General features: G+C 58.7%; 1 protein-coding gene across 1 annotated transcript; it reads right to left on the reverse strand.

Moving 5' to 3' along the window:
* Nucleotides 1-238: 238 nt before the first annotated feature.
* Nucleotides 239-19,230, reverse strand: CYGB (cytoglobin). The gene is given in 7 exon segments (XM_065694124.1): nucleotides 239-504; nucleotides 506-545; nucleotides 548-587; nucleotides 589-664; nucleotides 8,071-8,231; nucleotides 8,748-8,979; nucleotides 18,693-19,230. Coding segments are annotated over 7 exon segments (735 nt in total). The 5' UTR covers nucleotides 18,836-19,230; the 3' UTR covers nucleotides 239-461.
* Nucleotides 19,231-22,595: the final 3,365 nt, after the last annotated feature.

A 22,595-nucleotide genomic window follows, 5' to 3' on the forward strand; every position in this document is an offset into this window, starting at 1 on the left:
TAAATTATCAGTATAATCATCATTTGTTGGTAGAAGAGCCCTGAGTGATGCAGAGTTCTTGGCAGACAGATGAGACACGGGTTTTCCCGAGTTTAAAGTAAACCAGCTTGCTGAAGGGCCAATTTTGACCAGCCAATTTTGACTCTACCAAGAAAAGTCAGTATCTAAAGAAATCACACTATTGCCAGAGAAGTACCCCCCTAACTACTCACGCTGCTGTATCAATATAAACCCACACTGCAGCAGAGCCCGATGGCTATTTTATTTCAGGAGCCGTCTGGAATATCAGCCTCCGAACTGATCCCATATACAAACAGCAGCACCCGCAGGGTGGCTTGCGAAAGCCTTCCCTTAAAGCAGACACACTGGTCCATAAACAGGGCTTGTATTGAAGAGCAGTGGATGTCCCAGCTGCGTGGGGCCGGGGATCCTCGCGGCAGCAAAGCCGTTTGGTTCGGGGTTCAATGCGCGGAGCAGCGGGGGTGCCTTTGTGCTGCTTTGCCCACAGAGAGCGGAGCCGGTGCCCGTCCCGGGGGATGGAGCTGCCCCCAGGCCGGGAGCAGGGAGCAGAGGGGGCTCCTCTCTCGGGCACGCCGCAGGTTCAGGTGGCCGGGACCACCTCGGTGCCTTCCGCGCTGCTTCCTCCACCGGCACCCAGCGCATCCTGCAAAACCAGAGGGTGATCGGGACCGGCCCCCCCCACCCCGGGTCCATGGCAGGGGGGCAAAGCGCTCTTAGGCACCATGGGGCAAGTGTGGTTTCCCCATCATCCCCACTCCCTTGGTCGCAGCGTGGCCCTTGGTGCTATCCTCCTCCTCCTGGCCCTCTCCTCATCCTCCCCCTGCCCTCCCTTTGCCCTTCGCCTGGCTGTAAGTTATCCAGGAGGATCTTTAGCCTGAGCTCGCACTTCCCCCCAGCCCGGCGCTGTTATTGCAGCTCTTGGATGCCAAATTCCCAGGAATTCCTCCCTGCCGGCGCTGACAGCGTTTACATTCAGCGCCGCTCAGATAAACCAGATCGGCTGCAGAGGAGCCGGGCGCGGAAGGAAGGGCCGGCTCCTGCTCAGTGTCAGCCCCACCACGCTGGGATGACTTTTTCCTGCCTTTTTTTATCCCTCCAGGAGCTTTGCTCTGAGCCAGGAGCCGCCAAATCCCGCCGTGCTGCCGAGGGTGCCCATAGGGAGGGTCGTACAGCAAAGCCTGGAGCTCCTGGCTCATATCTTGGTGCAGATAATGGAGAAGAAACGTGTCCTTCAAGCTGGTGGGAGCCTGCAAGCTCCATCTCCAGAGGCTTCTCACCCTGTGCCACCCAGCACAACAAGGGAGGACTTCTCCTCACCACCACACCCCACAGGCTGGGTTTCAATGGGGTTTGTGCAGCACAGTTACTTCACGTTCTCTTTTTCAATGTCCCTCTTGCAGATGCGTTTCTGTCTGCGACCTCCCGGCTCTCCCTTGGCTGTCACTGGCTCCGGTGGGTTGTGGACACAGGCTGGAGATGTGCCACCTCTGAGCCAGCACCTGCATGGTGCCCATGGAGCCGTAACTCACAAATCACAGAGGGGCTTGCGTTGGAAGGGACCTTAAAGCTCATCCAGCTCCAACCCCTGCCACGGGCAGGGACCCCTTCCACTGGAGCAGCTTGCTCCAAGCCCCTGTGTCCAACCTGGCCTTGAGCACTGCCAGGGATGGGGCAGCCACAGCTTCTCTGGGCAGCCAAGGTGGTTTCTGGAAGCTGGATCTCCACCATCTCCCTTGGGTGAGGGGTGCCTCCTGGAGAGCAGCATCCCCAGGCTGGGACACTTGGGAACAGAGCGCTTTTAGCCCACCCCAGGCACAGGGCAGCCAGAGAGTGTGGTCACAGCCAGCCCAAAGTGATGGGAGTGGGGGTTAGCACCAGTACTAAGCGAAGGGCTGTGTCCATACTTTCTCCCTGCAAAGTAATGCTGAAATTCCCAGCTCCTTTTCAACAGGCCATTGGAAAACCAGCTCCATGTCAGCACCCTCCGGCCACTGCTGCTTCTGGCTACTCTCAGCCCAGCGTGCAGAGGTCTGAGAGCTCCAGGTCACCGCTGCAACCTCCCCACGCCCTGCTCCTTTTGCTCCTGGTTTCCCTGGCAGTGTTTTCCATGGGGAGCACAGCAGTGTGCAGCATTTGCTACCTGCTTGCTTCCACCCGGAAGAGGGCACAGGATGAGGAGCAGACTCCGAGAGCTCAGTGCTTCAACAGCACCAAGTAGTTTCCCCCTCCAAAAAAGACACAGCAGGAGAGAATAGATGGAAGCAGGTGGATGTTCCCCTCACCAGGTTAACCTGTGGTTCCCTTATCCATGGCTATGGCAGGTTGGGCTTGGCTAAGCTGCAGAGCAGAAATAGGCTCCCCCATAGCTTGGGGGCTCCAGACTAGCCCAAGTGCCTGCCCATACAAGAGCTATTCCATCACATGCAGGGCTGGAGAACACTGTTGTTGCCTTCAGCCCAACAGGAGAAGAGCCAGCGTCAGGCTCCCCAAGACCTTGGGCAGTCCCCAAGGCACCGACCTCTGCCCTTCTCCCTCTCAGACCCCACCGAGCCCTCCTCAGCCTCAGACCAGGGTGCTAAGCTGGGATTCCTCCCCTTCAAATTGCTTGTGGCCAGATGCTGGTGGTTTCCACCACCCTGGTGGGATGAGCTTCCCCTTCCCTTGCACTGATGTAATTTGGCACCAGTGGAGAAGAGCACAACGAAAAAGCTTGCTTGGGTTTCTTTTCCAAGCCTTGCATCCCACAGAAACGGGGCTTATGGGACCACCACATGCGTCTGTCTGTCTGTCTGTCTGTAAGTCCTCTGCCAACAACTTTGGAAAGGTCGGCCGGCCTCAAACAAATCTGACAGAGGTCTCGAGTACATCATGGGCCCGTTTTACAAAGGAGGGAGCTGGAAAGATCCATGGAGGGAAACCACAACATGACCCAACCGTGCTGGGACCCATCCCTCTGCAACGTGACCCAGCTGCAGCGAGAGGAACAGGGGGAGCCGCGTGGGACAGATCCATGGAAAACTTGGCTCCTGCTGCTCAGGGAGCTGCCTTTTAAAGACTGGGAACTATCGCACGTCCTTGGTGGTCGCGGTTGCTGCATCCCGAGGCCATCACCACCGCGGGTTTCACATCCAGAGGAGCTTTCATCTCGGCGCCTGCCTGGGTTCATGTGCCATGGAGGCTGCAAACTGGCCTTAGGACATCAGCAAGGGAGAGCTCCCGGCCAGTCCCTTGTAGCTCATTCTCCATACCTGCATTTTGGGCTGCATTTGGGCAAGGGCATGGGATCAGCTCCCGACCCAGGGAGAGCCCTCAGAGGTTTGCACCACGTACCTGGAAGCCAAGCAAAGAGCCCAGAGGAGGAGCAGACCTTCCCCTTCTCACTTGAGCCCATCAGGAAGATGCCTCCGGCCACCTCTACCACCACCCTTGGTGCAGAAGAGCAGTGAAGGGCACGTCAGGGCACGTCTCCTCCCCTTGCTGCTGCTTTTCAGCCCCAAAGCCCCCTCCCCAGCATCCCACAGTGCGACCCACACAGCCCCCACATCTCCCCCAACATCCCCCCCCCCCGACCCCGCCAGAAAGAAGCCAAGCAGAGCTGGAGGAGGTTGGTTGGTTCATCCACTGAAGATACAAGTTTCAGTTTAATAACGCCGTTCTGTCGGGTTACAAACATACTAAAAACCTACAAAAAGAAGAACAAGTTACACCCATCGTACACGAAACCAGCACGGAAGCGCCGAGGAACACGCACACAAACAGTACCCGCAGCGGTCACGGAAAGACACGGAGTTACATGGGACCACGCCGGGCTCACGTCTGTGGGTCACGGTGGGACGGGTTAAGACATACCAACAGTTAGAGACAACTTCAGCTATGGGAAGCAGTTAGTGGCTGCCCAAGAGGGCAGGCCCAGCGGGGGGGTTTACCCCTCCCTGTGTGTGAGTCGGTCCGACGTTAGCTCATGGGGTTCCCTTCTACCCAGCAGTGCACCAGGGCAGCTTCCCTACGGCAAGGGGCAGGGAAGGCTGAGCTCTGGCACCAGAGTCCAGCCACACAAAGTCTGGTCCCCACTGAAGTCGCTGGGCACCTCCCCACAGACGCTGGGATCCCCGTTACTGGGGCAAACTGGAGCAAACTGGCAGAGGTGCAGGAGGATTCCCCCGGGAGAGCCAGTGGCTCTGGGGTTTGTCTCACCATAACAGGGGGTGGAGGGTGGTGGCACAAGGGCTTTAAGGGTTCCTTGTCCAAGCGGCTCTGGTGCCACTGGGATGTCCCTCTAGCTGGCTGGGTGCATATGGAGCTATACCTGCCGTGAGTGCTGGCCACAGGGAGGGGGCACACAGTGGATGGGATCCATGTCCCATCCTAACTCAATGCTTCCTCTTCCCTCCAGCACTGAACTCCCTCTGACCAAAGACAGTGATGACCGCAGGGTGACGGGACACAAACTGGTTGATGTGGTGTCCCCAGAGAGAGCCAGGATGAGGTGCTTGGGGGGACCCTGCCCTAGAGATCCCAACACCCCCCCCCCCCCCAGCATTCATCTGCTGCAGGGGCCAGAGACTTTCGACCCAGGCCCTGGGTCCCAGCCCAGCGCTGATGCTAATGCAGAGGCATCAGAGCCAGAGGCCAGATCCTGCCACCACCAAGGAGAGCAAAGCTGAGCCCAAGCACACTGGGAGCTGACGTGCTGAGCCCCAGTGCTGGGGGTTACGGGGTCCCCAGCCGGCTGCAGTGGGTGCAGGGGGAGACAGGACAGGCAGTCACAGGGAGCAGCTCTACAGGCGTGTGCATGCGTGTGCACCAGAGAGCCAGGACCCGGCCTCCCTTTCTGCTCCTCCGCACGGCATTCCTCAGCCCTGTCACTCTGGAATGGTGTTTCTGCCTCTCTCTGTCCATTTTCATCTCTCCCAGATGAGTTTCCCCTGATTTAAGCAACGCCTCCTCCGCACGGGCAGCAATAGGGGGGCAGTTTGCTTTATCTCCATCTCCTCCCTCCCGAGCTCTGCCCTGGCTGCCCTCCCTGCTCCATCCCACTTCCTCCAGAGCTGGTAAAAATAAACATGTTTTTGTTTGCGTGCATTTGCCTGGCTGCAGCGTGGCTGCGGGGGGGGGGGGGGGTCCTCGAGGGACAGCAGCTGCACACATCTGGATTTACTTGTGAAAGATGTGCCTGCAAAAACAACCCCAAGCCCAGCACGCGCGGAAGCGGCCGCACCAGCTCACGGCCTGGCTTGTTCTGGGGGTGCAAAGGAACAGGTTGGAAACACAACGAGAAACCAAGCCCCATTCCAAGGTGTGCGGCAGGGGGGGGACCTCACTGCTGCTCCCCCAAAGCCAAGGCACTCAGGTAGGTGGGGCATGAGCTTGGGAACTTTCCAGCCACCCCAAAATCACCTCTACCGATGGTGACCGAGCCCGGTTTCGGCTGTGGGAAGGGAGAGGAAGGGTTTGCACTGCGAAAACAAGATTCCCACCCGGAGAACATTAACCCCAAAGGTCAGGACGTGAGCTTGGTCTGAGGGGGAGACACCCCTGTACAGAGACGTGCCTGGCCCAGCATCCACGGAGCTTGAACTCATCGAAAATACGCGCCGCTGGACCCGGGGTGTCGGCAGGGATCGATGCAGCTCGTGATGCACCCCAAAACCATCAACCCCTGCAGGCCTGCTCCAGGCAGTCGCTCTCCAGCCCTGCCCTGGAGCAAGGTCGGTGACTGAGCAGGTCTGTTCCCATCTGCACAGGCCTAATCCTGACCCCAACAGCAGCTGCTCTTTGAGGGATGCCTCTGCCAACCACGCTCGGACATGAGCCAGTGGCATCAGCTCTGGCACTGTCACTGGTTCAGGCTGCTGGGTTCAGTTTTGAGGGTGCTGACTCTAAATGGCAGCAGCAGAGCAGCATCACTTGCAGCCTGTGCCTGTCCCTTTGCTAACCCCCTGGACCTTGCCCAGGACAACAGTGCCCTGAGCCATTGTTTCACCCAACCCTCTACGCTCCATCGCTCCCCTCCACCTGGTTTATTGTGGGACATTAGGAGGAAAGAACAGCAAGGCCAGAGAAGGGGTTGTTGTGACATTAGTGGGATCCTGGGGCTGTTTTGGGACTAACCCTGGTCCCAGGGCCCTGGGGAACGCAGCCACGAGGTTTAGAGCCCTCCCCAAACCCCTCTTTGCCCAGCCGGGGCACTGGCGATGGCACAAGCTCCTGGCTGTATCTGAGTGAGCCCAGAGGAACAGGAGGTGACGTTTTCCCCCCAAGCACACCTCTTCTGCTGCCTTGAGCGGCAGCCCTGGGCTGCGCCAGCATCGGGGCACGAGTGAGGGAAGGGGCAGGGCTGGGGCCCAACAAGGATGCTGAGCAGGAACCTGCTGTTACAGCCGGTGGAACAAAGTGGAGAACACCATCAAGAGCTTTTCTGGGAGCAGGGACCCCCCCAGCAGTGCCAGGGGCAGAGGAACCCCTTGGCTTGGAAGCAAAACACCAGGGCAGCGGTGGTGAGGCCAGAGCCAATCTCAGAAGGGAACCCCCCTCCCACTTCGACAGGGAACATTGCCATTAACGCTGGCGCTTCGAAAGCATCAAGACCTTTTGGGCAGTGCTGGGTGATGAGGATGCCAAAGCTTCCCTGCACATCCGATGCCTCATCCCCAGCCCTTTGCCAGGCATCCTATTAATCCAAGCACATGTGCAAGAGGCACCGGGGCTGCTCCTCCTCCTTTTTGTAACTGAAGGGGAAACTGAGGCAGAAACCAAGAGAGCTCACCCAGAGCTCCAGGGACAGCCGGTGCTGGAGCAGAATGAGCGCCCCAAGCCCTGCAGCCACGGCTTGGATTCTGGGCAGGAGAAAGAGGCCTTTGCCAGGCACTGGAGCCCCTGAGGAGGGACACGGCTCCTGCAAGGGCTGGTTCCTACCAGGCACTTTATTTGAAGGAACCCAGTTTCACCAAGAGGGCAGGAGCACGCTCTAAGCAACAAGTTCTTGACTGATCCAACAGAGCAGGGACCTTCCTTCACCCCCAGGAACCCCTCCTGCTGTGTCTGCTTCAGAGGACACACTGATCACATCCTGAGCCCCCCTTGTCACCGTGCCAGGCAGAGCTGCCGCAGCCCTTCATCGCTGCATCATCCTGCTGCTGGCTGCTGGACAGACCTACAGACACCAGCTCCCAGGGCGATGGTGCAGTGTGTGCCCCACAAGCCCATCAAGGGTGGGTTGGAGGGGGGTTGGAGCAAGCTGCTCCAGTGGAAGGGGTCCCTGCCCGTGGCAGGGGTTGGAACTGGAGGAGCTTTAAGGTCCCTTCCAACACAAACCATTCCATGATCCTTCCTTCTTCACTCTCTAACGACAGAGGAGCACATCCTGCCCACCCCCTTGCTCCCTCCAGCCCTGGGAGGGTTTGCAGCCGCCAAGCAAGGAGAGGGACTATGGATGAAGGGAGAGGAGAAGACTGCTGCCAGCCCATGGTGCAGGTGATGGGAGGCCGGGAGCAGCTCTGGCCGCAGCCATCAGCCCTGTCACCCTGCCAGGGGAGCAGAGAAAGTGCAAAGCAAAGTGTTTTCAGTGCCAGCCGGGGCCCCCCATAAGCATCACACCCGCAAAAGCAAGGAGCCAGGTTTCCCTGGGGGCTGTGCATGGAAAACCAGGGTCACGTTCGGCAGCACTGGGGCTGCACGGCGCTGCTGTCTGGGCAAAGGGCTCCGAGGCGGAGCAAGAGAGGCGCAGGATGTGGGAGGCGGTGCTGGACAGGCCAGGGCAGTGAGATGGAGGCAACAACCAAACGCTCGCCCTCTGTGCTCTGCATCCCCTTCCAGCACCCCCTGCCACCGCCTCACCCCGACCCACCCTCACCCTTCGTGGTTCTGGTTTATTTTGGCTTATTGAGATTGGTTTTAACCCCCCTGGAGATCCAATTGTGAGTTGGCAGCTAACGGAGCCGGCCCTCGCGGGCTCCCCAGCCCGAGCACAGACCTTGAGCAGAGACCAGAGTGAAGTCCTGGGGTGAGTGAAGCCCTCCCTGCCCCTCGCCCGGCCCGGGGGCCGCTCACAGGGTGGCGGTGGGGTACTGCGCCCAGCCCACCTCCTTGTAGGCCGCCGTCACGTGCGTGTAGATGAGGGTCTTCATCTTGGTCCAGGCACCGTGCGCCTCCGGGGTGAAGTCATTGGCGTACTCCTCAGCAATGACCTCCAGCATGACGCCGGTCAGTTTCTGGAAGGCACCAAAGGGTTAATAACGTGCCGGGGAGCAGCTAACAGCGGGTCTGGGTTTTCCTAAGCCTCCTGTGACTGAGCTCTGGGAATAGCGATGCTCTGAGGTTGATGTCTGGGAGGTCTGCTGACACCCCAGGTAACCAGCCTGCCGGCACCATGGGGTGCTGCTGCAGGCTCCAGCATCTCCACAATTCAGGCACCTCCAATTGTTCAGTCCCTTCTATTATGCACTTAGCAGAAGGGTCCATACAGCCACAGCCATGCTGGAGGGGCTGCAGGCAGGACACAGGCAGGTTTCCCTGAGCAGGAGATAGCGATGCTCCAGCTTGGCTGCACCTAGGAACAATGATCTGCATGGGACAGCATCGCAGTGGGACACCTCAGCTGCATGGGGAGCAAGCCCCAGGACCAGCCAACCTCCACCAGGCTGGGACAGGCAGCACCACAGCTCCCTCTCTCCTGCCGTCTTCCTAATTCCTAAAGCATCCCAGAAATATGTTTTTGCTCCTTTTACCTTAAAGTAGATGGGCTCCACTTTGTGCTTGAGGGCATGGGCCTTGCCCACCAGGGCCAGAACCGAGGAGACCTTTTCGGAGTCATTGAGGTTCTCCACCACAGTGTTAATGGCACCCATGACCCGCCGAGCGTGCTTCCGCAGTTGCAAGCTCCTCTCCATCTCCAAGGGATCCTCCATGTGCTTGAACTGGCTGAAGTACTGCTTGGCCGAGGGGAAGTTGACAAAAAACCTGCAAGAAAGAACAGACATCAAATTCCATCGGGAGGGTGAGAGCAGGCGGAGAGGTTAAAGCAGAGCATGGAGTGGTGGAGATGCTGGAAACCACCCCCTTGCATCCAACACAGCCAGGGCTGCTTTTCCTCTCTGAATTCCTCCGGAGCCGTGGCATTCAGCGCCTGAACCCAGCAGGTTAATGCCTTTCTCCCCAGCCTTCCTTATCTGCTGCAAAAGCATCACAGCTGGATATTCATCTGCAAACCAGACTGAGCTCTTGGTACCCAGGAGCACAGATGCTATATTCATACCCACATACATCAAAACACCACGTCCTGCCTCACAGAGCTGGAGAGGAGCGTGACCACCTCTCTTCATCCCAGCCACCCTCTCCCAGCCCCTATTCCCCAGTCCCATGGGCTTTATTCCTGCATTGCCACCCAAACCAAATCCCCATGCTGAGGATGCCCCCACCTTTCACACATCAGCCCCACCAGCGGCTCATGTCACTGCTCACCTATGCCAGGAGCTGATGTTCCACAGCGCCCAGCAGCCTCTCTGAGGGGCTGAGCACCCCCTTTGCTGCAGGATTACACCAACCCCAGTGAAATGCAGCTGGAGCAGGTGAAGCTGTGGCTGCAGCTGAGCTCCCTGGGCCAGGGACAGGGTGCAGGGCTGGGGCCACTGACGGCAGCAGCCCAGCAATGCAGCCGGTCACTCTGCGCAGGCAGGGCTGATGCTGGTCTCACATTAACCACCCGCTTCCACCCCATTTGCACAGGAGAGAACCACGTCAGCGCTTGCTTCCCCTTTCACCCGGCTCCCTCCCTACAGGTGTCACCTTGCCTCCTCCTTCACCTGGACCAGGGAAGGATGCTCAGGAGGTGGCAACATCTCGCAGGGCTGTCCCCATCACCCAGATGGACGCCCTCATCCCCTCTCCCAAGCCATAAGCCCTACCCCAAGCACCATCCCAAACCATGCGAATCCATCCCATCTCTACTCCCAACCATCACTACCTCTCTCCAGGACCAGGTGGGATTCTTTTCCCCACTCCACAAATCATCTCACTATTGAGGACCAGCCTCATTTACCACTGCGTTATCCTCCTTTTCCCTTCCTTCCTCCCTTCCTTCCCCCGCTCCCTTGGCTTGTGAAAGCTTGGGGGCATTGCCAAGGAAGCGGCGCGAAGCAGCGCCTGGAGTGCACCACGGCTCCTGCTGCTTCCCCAAGGCATCTGGGATTCATCAGATGGCCCAAAATAGGTTTTGGAGGTGTGAAGGCAGCGAGCAGGGTGGGGGAGGAAGGAAGGAAGGTGGAAGAGGGAGACAAGGTTTTAAATCCAGGAGGGGACCCAGGACAAAACTCCTCTTACTGCCCAGCCTCCCCCTCAGCAAAGCTGCTCCTGTCACATCTGGTCCCTACTGGGAGACAGCCCCTGAGGCCGGACTGCCTCCGGCTCCTGTCACCAGAGATGCTCAGTCTGTCCCCTGCAGCCCGGAGCTGTCAGTGGGGAGGCTGGGGATGGGCATGTGTCCGCCAGCCCCAGCCATGCAGGTAGCGCCATTCCCAGGATTCATGCCTTCTGCCCTGAGCAGTTCCCAACAGAAGGACAAATATTCCTGTTTTAATGGCATCATTGCTTCCATCCAGCCCCAGCATCCTTCTCCCCTGTCCCATCCCTCCCACCTCTGCTGCAGCCCCGATCCTGCAGCTCCAGCCAGCCCCTGACATCAACGTCCTCCAGCTACAGACATCCAACACCCCACCAAGGTCAGAGCTAAGGCTCTGCCAGCCCTGATACTGGATCTTTTCCCCTTACCCTTCGGCTCTGGCCAGCATCCCCTGGACACTGGGAGCAGGGGTGCTGCTGGAAGGGGGACCTGCTGCCCACAGACCACCCCGAGCAGGGGACGGAGGCTGCCAGCTGCCAACGGATCCCAAATCCCAAACCATCAGAAGCTCCCTGGAAAGCCCTGTTCGATGTCAGCTCAGGGACATGATGTGAAGAGCCAGGGAATGAGCTGAGGAAAAATTCTCAGTCCGAGCCAGGTTCTTTCAGCAGAAGGGGTACAGCAAGCGGGAACCAAGCCCTGCATCCCCAGGGATCACAGCATCATCCTACCAAGAGAAGGACCAAAAGAAGCCACTGGGACTGATGCCCTTTGGGAGCAGGAGCCGAGGCTTCACGCCTCCCCCCTGGCATCACCTCCACCTCTCTGCCGCTTCCATCCAGCTGCACCAGCATTAAACCACCAAAACCCCCCAACCTGGGTGAAGCCAGTGAAGGATCCAAATATTTGGTTTCCAGCCTTTCCCCACTTCACAGACCCTGGAGATGATGTTCCCATGGGAGCTGAGCACTAACAGCTTTCCTAAGGGATGCAAACCCAGCAACCCCCTGCTCCTGTGCTCAGTGCTCCCCTTCACTGACAGGGAACTGAACCAGGGGAGCCCAAAGCATCTCTGCTTCGAGCTGGAAAGCAAATCTGCGGCTGCCTGGAGACCTGCACCTTCTGCTTCTGCAGGGGAGGAGAGAGGAAAAGTCCTGCAGGAAGAGCTGGCCTGGAGCAAATACTTGAGCTGTGGAACCAAGGGGAAGGAGGCTGGCTCAGTGCTCCGTGTTAATAAACAGAGAAGATTAATTTAACACAAAGGTTAAATATAACCAGAGGAAAGGAGAGGGAAAGGAAAAAGAGGGGGAAGAAATAAAACAAGGCAAACAATAGTGAGCTGGGAGAGGTGTCGGTTGGGGTTTTTCCATCTCCAGAACATTTCTGAGAGTTCAAACATCCCAGGCTCTGGAATTTTGTTGGGTCATGATGTGCGTGTGTGTGTTCGGGGCTCTTTTTCTTCATCAGAGTCATTAAACAGATGACATTTCCCATTCCATATCACACCAGATGATGATTGATAGGAAGCAGATGCCTGCATACCAATCTCATTAAGTTTCTTTTTAAGCGCTTCCATTCCGCGCCCGCTCATTTGTGCTCTGTGAGCTGCATCTGGAGCCGATGGACAGGATGTTGGCTTCGCTTTCCCTCTCCCTTTTGCCCTTTTAACAACTTTAAGGACACAAGAGCAGAGCCAAAGGAAATAATTAAGGTGCAAACCCACTGCAGTCACTCGGAACCTGGTTTCTGCCCAGGAGAGGCACCACTTCTGCATCTCCCCATCTTCCTCCCTCTCCCAAACCCCACACGGAGGAAACCTTCCTGCCCTTTGCCTCCTTCTTTCCCCAGCTGGAAGGATGAAACCTGGGTGCTGCTCCCTTGGCCCCCCCAGGCACCTAAACCTGTTTGCAACACCCTGTTTGCAAACTGCAGGGGAAAGTACCAGTGAGCCCTCCAAGGTGCTGGGAGGCTGTGGCTGAGCCTCAGCCACCGCTCGTACACTCGGTTTTGCTAGATTCCCCTACCCGTGCGTTCATGTTTTCTCTCACCTCATCCCTTTACATGGGAGAAACTCTCTTGACGCAGCCTGGAGTCTCTCTGTGTCCCTTTCCCAACCTCTCCTTCAACTCCCCTCTGCTCAGGTACCTACAAAGCAGCTGATAATGGGTAGGCAGGAGCTGTGTGATGCTGCTGTTTATTATGCCGAGGGCTGCCACTCGCTCCCCCCTGCTCCTCCCAGCCACCTGTAGTCCAGCATCCCAGTTCCAGGGGTGCTGGGTGCTTCCTGTGCCCACAGCCCCCGGCCCAAGGTGGGAAAGGTCCCAGCCACGTCACTGCCACTGCCCAGCAAGACAGGGAAAGGCGAATCTGAGTGGAGGAAGAAGAGGATGGTGCCTGCTTGTGTCCTCTCCATGAGGGCCCCTGAGGGTGGAGGTGGTGATGGGCAGCAGCTCCAGAGTGAGAGGGCTGGAGGCAAAAGGGCCAAGTTCCTGGTCCACGCAGTGCTGCTAAATTCAAGCGGTGCAGCTGAGGAGAAGAGGTGTTGCTCTCCCCTTCCCATGGCCTTCCCCCAGGGGAAGCCCACGTCCCGCTGCAGAGCCTTGGGTGCGGATTCCAGCACATCTCTAACACCCCGGGCACTGCAGAGCCCCAGGGACCAGGACACCCCAGCGAGGGCGGGAGAGGTCCCAGCAGCAAAGATGCAGCTGAATACATCTGGGTCCGAGCAAGCAAGCCCTGGGTTCATGTCCTGCTCACACCCCCAAGTCCTCGTCGCTGTTGCCTTCCCCTCCCACATGTGTAGATTCAGCCCAAAGCCTCTTGGCTTCGACGAACCTTTAGGCTGGGGTAAGGACAGCTTTCACCAGATAAATGAATTAACACCACCAAAGCGGCTTTCCCTCACACCTCCAGTTTCCTATGGCCCTTCACCCAGTGCCTTCCTCCACAGCATCATCCTCAGCCCCTCCACATCCGTGTCCTTGTCCCTCTCTGCTGCCAAACCACTGTCCCTGCCTGCATCCCTGCCCACTGGGTGCAAGCAGCAGGCAGGGACATCACATCGGTCCCTCCGCCTTGACACCAGCATCTCCTCCCACACCAGACAATGGGGATTAGGCAAGGATGCTAAGAGGTGACTCTTGCCTCTGAGGCATGATGAGGATGGAGCTTGCTGGAGCCCCACTCCATGTTCCCCATCCCCAGGGACAGTGGAGGGCTTTGGGGGTGGAAGTCAACCCCTGGCTGTGTGGAGCAGGGGTAACCCAGTTCCACAAGGACGTGGTCCCTGCGCTGGGATTTGTCACCCGTCCGGCACAATTCCAGTGAAACCGGGAACACGACGTCCGCCACCTCCTCTCCCACCCAGGGACGCTCCTGCAGCTCTCGGGGTGTGGAGCGGGATCTTTTTAGCCTCGCAATAGATGCAAGAGCAGCCCTGGGACAGGGGAAAAGCTCTTCTGGGGTCAGCCCGAGAGCTGCGGCAGCCCCGCGGCTGTGCCGGGGTGGGATGTGCCGCAGGGATCCCCACGCAGCCCCTTGGCCCCGAAAGGGCTGGCTCCAGGTCCTGCAGTCAGAGAAAACCCAGCGCAGGGAAAGGGGCTGCTCCTGCACGGAGCTCCTTGAACCCCCCCTCAGCCCTTCACTGCCCATGGAGGGGGCTGCTGCCTTGGAAAGGGTTCCTCATGCGTGTCCTGCTCAGCAGGACGGAGCCCCGCTGCTCTTGGTCGCTCCTTGTCTCCAGACAGAGATGTCTCCAGCTTGAGCCCAATGACTCCAAGTGTGTGACAAGCCCTGGGACAGGGACATTGCCACACAGGAGGCTTTCCGTGAGCCCTTTTCACAGCGAGGTACTGCAGCAGGGGCATCTCCCTGAGCTGCTCTGCTCTGAAACTGGCCCGCAGGCATCCAGAAACAGGCCTTTCCCTATGGACACATCCCCAGAGCACTTTGGCCTTGGGGCTAGGTGCAAATCATTGCTTTAAACGCCAGTTCTGGGTGGATACAACCCATGCATTTAGGTTCAGCCGGGGAAAACCAGGGTTTTCTGTACAGCCAGACTCATTGCTCAGGCTCTTTGCTATTTTCACCTAAGCCTTACAATAACGTCTGGCATCCAAGGAGTGCTTTTATACTGCAAAGCTCTCTGCAAGCTGTCTGGATCCAGGTGTATTAGCTCCGACTGAGTGGCCGTCGAAATCCAGGGCCTGATTCTGCCCTGGCAATCCTTCCCCTTCCCCTCCTACAGCTCCTCAGAGGGAAGGAGACGGTAACAACGTGGGGAGTTTGGAAACTGATGGGTCTGGAGCAGAGCTGGAGGGGACAGTGATGGAGGAGCCCTGCAGAGGTGGCCCAGCCCGCAGTGGCAGGTTGCATTGCCTGTCCTTGGCACGGCATTAATATTTGGTGTGGATTTGCTTAGGAGCTGATGGAAACCAACCCTTTGCTTTATCTCCCTGGTGGAGTTTCGTGGTCCCACATCTGTGCCTGTGGTACGTGTGTGTGGGTGTGGGAGAGGATGTGTGCGATGGGACATGGGCTGCGGCTTCAGTCCCAGAGGCCTGGGTTTAGTGGGGTCTGGAATGGAGCGAGGATCCTGAGCTGATGCTCCCCCTGCCTCGGTGCTCTCTGGGAGCGTGGGTATTGGCAATCAGAACCAGCCAGGCTGGAAAAGACCTTTAAGCTCATCAAGTCCAGCCCTGACCCCAGCACTGCCAAGGCCACCACTGAACCATGCAATAAATCGTGTTAAAGCAGGGGGGATGCTTGGGGAGTGATGAAGGGCTCCTGTGCTACACAACGAGCGCTAATGCAGATGCCAGACGGTGCTGAGAGCTCATCTCACCCCTGGGCTCCCCAGCTGTGAGCTCTTGTGAGGGCTCCTATAAAAAGGACCAACCCCTAAATTCCAACTGGGGAAACTGAGGCACAGCAACGAGCCCGGGGGCATGGGGACCTGTGTGGGGAGCCACCCAGCCCATGCACGCAGCTCCAGATGGGCAGTTCCAGCTCCTGCTCCGTCCCCACAAGGGTTAAGGCAGTGGCTGTGAGATGGAGCCTGCAGAGGCCCCATAGCCCCGGAGGAGGAGGATGAGCGCGGAGAGGAGCCTGTGCTTCCTCCGCCGCGAAGCTCCCCCACCGAGGAAATTGTCAATTAGAGGCAGTTGGAAGCACGCAGCAGGTTCCCATGATCCGGAGGCTGCTCAGCCAGCAGTGCCCATTACGGGTGTTTGTGTCCCCCGGGCCCCCAAAGGCTCTGTGAGACCAGGACCCCGCCGTGCTGCTGGCAGGACCGCAGGGGTTTGCTGTGGCTCCAGGCACTGCCATGGGGGCTGAGAACACAGCGCCCAAATCTGTGCCTCAGTTTCCCCATCTGCAAAGCATGGAAAGGCTGGGGTGGAGGAGGAGCTGCTGGGCAGGGGCTGGAGGAGGAGCAGAGGGAGCTGGATGGGCACTGCAGCCCTCCCCATCGCTGCCTTTGGGTGGGCATCGCTGCCTCCACCCTCAGGGCAATGGATCAGGCCGCAGGTTCATTGTGACCCTTTAAATTCAGAGGTGTTGCCCTTCCCACACGGGAAAAAGTCATTCCCTGCCCCCAGCAGCTCTGGATGGATGGAGAGGGCACAGAGCAGGAAAGCACAGAGGGACCCTCTGCCACCAGACACAGGCAACTCCCCGGTCACAACCCCAACAACAGAAACGCAGGTGCTGACTGATGTGCCTCCTTTTGTCACTCTGCAGATGAGGGCAGCACCAAACAGGTCCCACTGCAATGCACCCCCCTTCCATCTCCTTGGCCACCCATGCGCACATCCCTTTCTGCCTCAGTTTCCCCAGCAAGGTGTTGAGCAACTCCAGCCCTGTGTTAGTAAAGCATGGAGGCTGGCTGGGCTGGCTCTGAGCCCCTGGCACCTTGTGCAGGTGCACCCAAAAGGGAGCTGGGTCAGCTCACACCGATCACATCCATCGCACCCATCACACCCATCGCATCCCTCACATCCTCCACATCCATTGCACCCATGGCATCCATCGCACGGCACCAAGCAGCCTCCCACCACCCCCTCCCCAGCCCCGACCTCTGGAGCTGCTGAATCATGTCTTAGGAAGCGGCTGCATCCCTCCCGCACTGCCTGGGCTCCCGGCGGCCTCCACGCATGACCCACTTCTCCCGGCGGTTGATGCCAGCTGGGAAACGCCGCCGATGGTGCTCCCAGCCCCGGCCCCGGCGGCTTTATCCGGGCACACGCTTCCCAGGGGAGCGCAGGTTGAGCTGTCAGGGCTGACGGGGGGAGCGGGGCTCGGGCAGCAGCATGAGGCTCTCTTTGGGAATGGGGTTTGCTGCCAGAGGGAGCCGTGGCACACGGATGCAGGCAGATGTGCTGCTCCAGCCGGGGATGCCGGGGCGGACGGGAGCTCTCCCACACTCCGCCGCCATCCCTGGGGATGCGCACCAAAAGTCCAGACCTTACTTGAAGCATCCCAGGGATGCTCCGGCTGAGGGAGCGGGTGGTGGGTTTAGCTGGGATGTGCCAGGGCACGTGTCATGGACAAACATGGGAAGGCTCTCAAGGAGCCGGGGTTCACTCTAGGAGCCAGCTCAGTCGTGTGCTGGCGGCACGGCAATGGGGGAGCCCCGCAGCACAGCGCTGCATCCCACCGGGGGGAAACCTCCAGGAGAAACTTCTATGGGTAAAGTTTGAGTCGGGACCAGAGCTCGGCCACGTGGTCCCCATGGGGCCATGGCTCCAGCTGGGTGCTGGGCAGGAGCTGCTGGCCAGGCCCATGCTGAAGCTCATGGAGAAGCTGTGGCTGCCCCATCCCTGGCAGTGCTCAAGGCCAGGTTGGACACAGGGGCTTGGAGCAAGCTGCTCCAGTGGAAGGGGTCCCTGCCCGGGGCAGGGGTTGGAGCTGGAGGAGCTTTAAGGTCCCTTCCAACCCAAGCCAGTCTGTGGCTCTATAATGGGGAAAAGAGGAATTTCTCATCCCCCAGCTCTCTGCCAGCTGCAGCTTCAAACCCAGCCCAGGTGGGTTTGGTGTCACAGCTCCTGACTGGCCCGGTTGGCTACATGGAGCAGGAGCCATGGGGACCACTGTGGACCAGCTCCGAGACAAGGAATGCCCGAGGAGAGGCAGAGAGAGGACTCAATGTCATATTGGATTCTCTGCAGAGGGGTCTTGCCCCATTGCAGTGCTGGCACTGAGCCTGGAGGGGAACCAGCCCCTGCTCTCTGCAGACCCCGTGGGCTCGGGGATCCCATTTGCTCTCAGCCTCCTGGAAAACTTTCGGATGATGATTAACAAAGCGCATCCATCCGAGGGGTTCTCCCGGCGCCCTCAGCCCGTGCTGCAGGAGCAAAACGGGAAGGACACAACCCAGGCTCCTGGATTCGGGTCCAGGCAGGATTCCTGCTTTGCTGCTCCCCGGGATGGGTGCTGGGAGCTTTGTCTCTCTGCAGAGCATCTTTGCTGCTTGCCAACAGGTCAGTGTGGGCACCCCGCCTGCCCCTCTCCTCACCCTCACCATCCTCCTCTCCCCACTTAAATAAGGGAAACAGCCTCTGGGTGCTGGACCCCACCGACACCCCAAACTCCCGGCATCCCCAGCACCCCATGGGATTCCCGCTTGGCGCTTTCCTAGGGTGCCTGAACAAGGGTTGCACCCTCAGACAACACAAGAAACCCACCTCCAGAGCATCTCCCCTGCTTGCTTTCACGAGCTGCCCCAGCCCCACGCCGTTGGGCGATGCTCAGCATCCCGCTCCCGGGGTCCTGTGCCCCCCTCTCCCCCCTGTGCCCCCCACATTCCCCCTTCCACTGCCAACTCCAGCGCTCTCCTTCCTGCCGACGCTGCCGCCGGAGGCACAGATGGTGCCCTGGGAGTCACACCTGCTTTGGGTTTGATCTTGGCTCCCAACTCGCATTATTTCACCCGCCAGCCTGCTACGTACCGCTGCCATCCATCCGCACGCAGCTAACGGGGGGGGGGACACACCACAACCCACCCCCAGCCCACCCCAGCACCGCTCTCCTCCCCACGCCGCTCTTCCATCCCCTAAGATGGCTAAGGTGACCTTTGTGATGGCAGCAGCTTCCCCCAAAGTCCCCGCTGAGGCTCCCCCCGCCGCCACCACCCGGCTCGAAGGTGTGGAAATCAGAGGAGTGCTGTGAAACCCTCCCTGCTCCCAGGCAGCAAATACACCCAGCCAGCTCCCCACTCGCTGTCATTCATTCCAGTCCGCTTCTATATATTGTTCTGCCTCTTCCTGAGCTATAAAGAGATGCAGTTGGATTTGCTGCTTCCCTTTTTTTTTGCCTTGTTTGCTTGGATTTTAAATACCTGATGAGTATGGAGACCCCCACGTCCTCGCAGTTTGCATAGACTCTGCTCCATGTCTCTTGAATCACCTTTTTCTCTGCGTCTGAAATCTCTTCACTTCTTTCCCATCTCTCAATCTCCATTTCTCCCTGGACTTTCTCCATGGAAAACAGCCGGCAGGATCCTCCGGGAAGCCAGAGGGAGAGCAAGGGAGATGTGTGCGAGCGGGTATATCCTGGGGAGGAGGGACAAGGTGTTTGCTCAGCGGCTCTGCCGACGCGGGGATGTGTAAATGCGTGTGTGTGTGTGTGTGTGTGCGAGCGCGGCTGCTGCCGCCGGGCTTGGAGATGGAATTGAGCCGAAGATCCCGGGGTTTGCTGCGTGCGATCAGATCTCAGCCCTCCTGGTGCTGCCCATGGCTGGAGTTGGCTTCAGCTCGGCTCGGATGCGTGAGCCTGACTGATGGGGAACTGCCTAAAAGTGAAATATTCAAAGGCATCGCAAGACCAGCCTCTTTACCAACGTGTGAACGTGAGCTCACTTTCTCCCTCTCTCCTCCTCTCTCCCACTCCTCCCTCCTTCCCTGTTTTTTTTTCCCTTCCCAAAAGGGAGGGATGAGGGGGATGTTCTGGGCAACATCAGCTCCGTGCTGGGGGGGGGGTGGGAGGTTTTTATTCAGCCCTTGTAAACAGCTCCGAGGAAATTCAGAGCCCGAAGTGGGAGCTGAAGTTATCCCAAGCGCTGCCTGTGCTCAGCTCCCCCCGTGCTCCCGTGTTCTGTGCTTTGAAGGACAGAGCCTCACTTGCTTCTCATTCTTGGGCTGCACGAAGAGCCGGGTGAGACCCCACAGCACCCGCTCACCCAGCATCTCTCTGCCGCCCCAAAGAGATCAAGGTCCGTCCCACGGGGACTTATTCAATGACAAGAATTTGCTCCCCTTCCCGTGGCAGGACCCAGCTGCGAAGGGATCCAGAGTTAAGGCACTTGGGAAAGGAGCAGATTCTTGCTCTGGAGTGCCTGGGCAGGGGTGGGGAGTGCGGGAACACCTCCACGCCAGGCTCCCCTCTGCCTTCCTGTGCGTCCTTTTGGGCTGCTCTTTACCCAGATGCCATTCCCAGCTCGCTGCCGAGCCGGATGGAACACCCGCAGCACAGCGGGAACGCCACGGGGACCTGTAATAACCGACAATCCCCCAGAGGGGGATCAGACACAAGGGAAGCAGCCGGGTGCGCTCAGCATCACACGGACAGACAGGCTGAGGTGCAGGCAGGGGCTGGGGGGAGCTGAGCCCATCTGGGGCTGGAGCTTTGTCATTGCAGATCTGTCATTGCTTTTTGCTGTGTTTCTCCTCCAAACCAGCCAGATCAGCAGTGTCAGCACATCTGCTCCTGCAGATGTGGAGATGGAGGAGATGCTGCCCAATGGCCCCCACTGTGGGTATCCCACTGGATTCATACAGGGGCAGGCTGGGAGCCCTGGGCTCAGGGACACAAAGCTCAGCTCACCTGGGAGCTGCCAAACCCATGGTGTGAAAGCACAGCAGCCATCCTTACCTGGCTGGAGGTTGGGCATCATTCAGGTCCTCAGTGACAGCACCACCAGCTTCCAGATCATCAGATTGGCAGTGGCCAGCTTGAAGTTTGGCTTTGTCTTCTGTCCATTGGCCATGAGCCTGAGCTCAAGCATTAGCTACGATGTCCTCAGGTGGCCACCACGCTCTGGACACAGGATGGCACGGCCAAGCTGATCACCTCCCCTTAAAATGCAGGGGAAAAGCAGCTGCGCTTAGTTAGACCCAGCTTAAAACCAGAGCAACGCTGCAGTGCAGTGCTGGTGCTTCCAAAAGGGAAAACCCTCAAACTATTGAATCTGACGGCTCAGGTGATAACCCAGGTGGAGCACAGGTTATTACTTGCTGTGTAAAGGACTCTTTGAAGCTTCTGCACTTGGTGTCAGTTCTGGTACCTTCGCCTTGCTCATCAGCACTGGCAGTCGAAGGGTCTTGGCCCAAGAGTCTCCATTTACAAATCTGAGAATATCAGAAAATGCTGGAAAAGCGAGAGATCCCCTGGCCTTTTCCAGGTTTTGCCTCCCTCTTGGGTGTCCCCTCTTTGGGGACTCCACATCGGGCTCTGTGATGGCAGGAGCCCAGCCCCATCCCCATGTACCACAAACAGGGGATGAGTGAAGTGGCAGCGATGCTCCACTGCCCCAAAATCCCAAACGAACCCCAACAGCCCTGAACTTCAGCATCTTACCACAGACATGGGACATAAATCAGGGCCCAGGGCGCAGGCACTCGCTGGCACATGCCATGCCACCCATTTCCATGGTTTCCCATGGCTATGGCTCTCCAGGGCTCAGGGTGAGGAGGCAACTTGCTCCAGAAGGAGAAAGATGCAGCTGGGAAATCCTGGCTGTGAATTGCACTGGCAGGCCCTGTACAGCCCTATGGAGAATCTGGTGACCCTTTGGTGCAAGGTGCTGTGCCGAGGGAGGTGGCAGCCCTCACGGCTGGGATGGCATTTGCTCGCCCTGCCCAGTCCCAGCTGCCCTTGGTTGCTGTCCCAGAGGGTGGCCGAGGGATGGGGACAGAGGACGTGGTCCCCACAGCCGGTGGGAAGGCTGAGCCTGGGTAACCCGCATGGAAGAAATCAGTGCTTCTCTCTCAGATCCCAGTTCAACAGGCTGATCCCTCACCCCTCTCACTGGAGCACCACATCCCTCCTGCTTTCCACCTCCTTCCCACAGACCTGTCCCCACAACAGGGGACACTGTGGAGCCTGAGCTGCTCCTCCCATAGCGCCCGCATGATAGGAAGAGCCGAAGCTCCCACTCAAGACGTCCTCCTCTCGCATGGCCGCAGGGGTGAGGACGGGCTCCCGGGATGTGCCGTGTTCCTGCGGGATCTGCTCCTGCCTGCCGATGGCTCTTCCGGCTCCCGCCGTGCCCTCCCACACCGCCTCTCCTCCTCCCTTGCGCTGGGTGCAATGAGAAATGTACTTGGCTCCCGATCCTCGAGTGGGAGGTGAAGGCAAAAAATCCCGAGCCTTCAGCTCCCCGGCGCGTGGGATGCGGATGATGGCAGAGCCCCCCCTTGACTCCTCCACTGCCTCCGGGGCGATGGCGGAACCCCCACATCCAGACCCTCGGGGCTGAGCCCACCTTCCCTGGTACGTGGGGACTCCACGTGTCCCCTGCCAAGTCAGCTCCCTGCGGCCTTCTCACAAACACCGTTTGCTGGGCTGGTCCTGGAAAAGACCCCAGGAGCTCCCGCTGGGAGTGCTTCGGGAAGGAGCTGCAGGAGCTGCCCCAAGGCCTTGGTGCAGGTGTGACGCTGGGACCCTTCTCCAGACCCTCAAGGCACCAACCTGGCCAGGTCCGGAGCAGCCCTGGCATTTTGGGTGAAATAAGGCTGAAGACGCCAGTGTGGTGAAGCCAAGGCATCCAGAAGAGCAGCCCTGACTCTGCTCCTCCGCCGTCAGAGCTGGACAGGGAGGTGGAAGATGATGATAGGGATCTGCCACTTTTGCTCCCACCGATGCGGCCATGGGATATTGCGTGTCCTTGGGTGTTCCTCCTTCACCTGCTCTCAGAGCCCATCCAAGCTGCTGCATTATCTCACCCAGAGATGCCGGACTTGTCACTCTGACCACTGATGGAAGGAATCCCTGGGTTGCCACCCAGCTCACCCAGCATTGCCCCAGCAATGATTCCCTTCTCCCCTCCCCTAATCCATCCCTGCTGCTAACTGCAAAGTCCTGGCCAGAACAGGAATAACAAGACTTTAGGAAACAGCTTTGCAGTGCCTGCTACCCGGGAGGGAAGGATTTAGCCTAAAGCTTGGATAAATGCTCTGCACTTATTGCAGGTTTCCTTGCCCGGCTTCTCTGATCCCAGGAGACCCGTGCGCAATCCTGATGC

The sequence above is a fragment of the Lathamus discolor genome, chromosome 13 (assembly GCF_037157495.1).
Source record: "Lathamus discolor isolate bLatDis1 chromosome 13, bLatDis1.hap1, whole genome shotgun sequence".
NCBI lineage: Eukaryota > Metazoa > Chordata > Aves > Psittaciformes > Psittacidae > Lathamus > Lathamus discolor.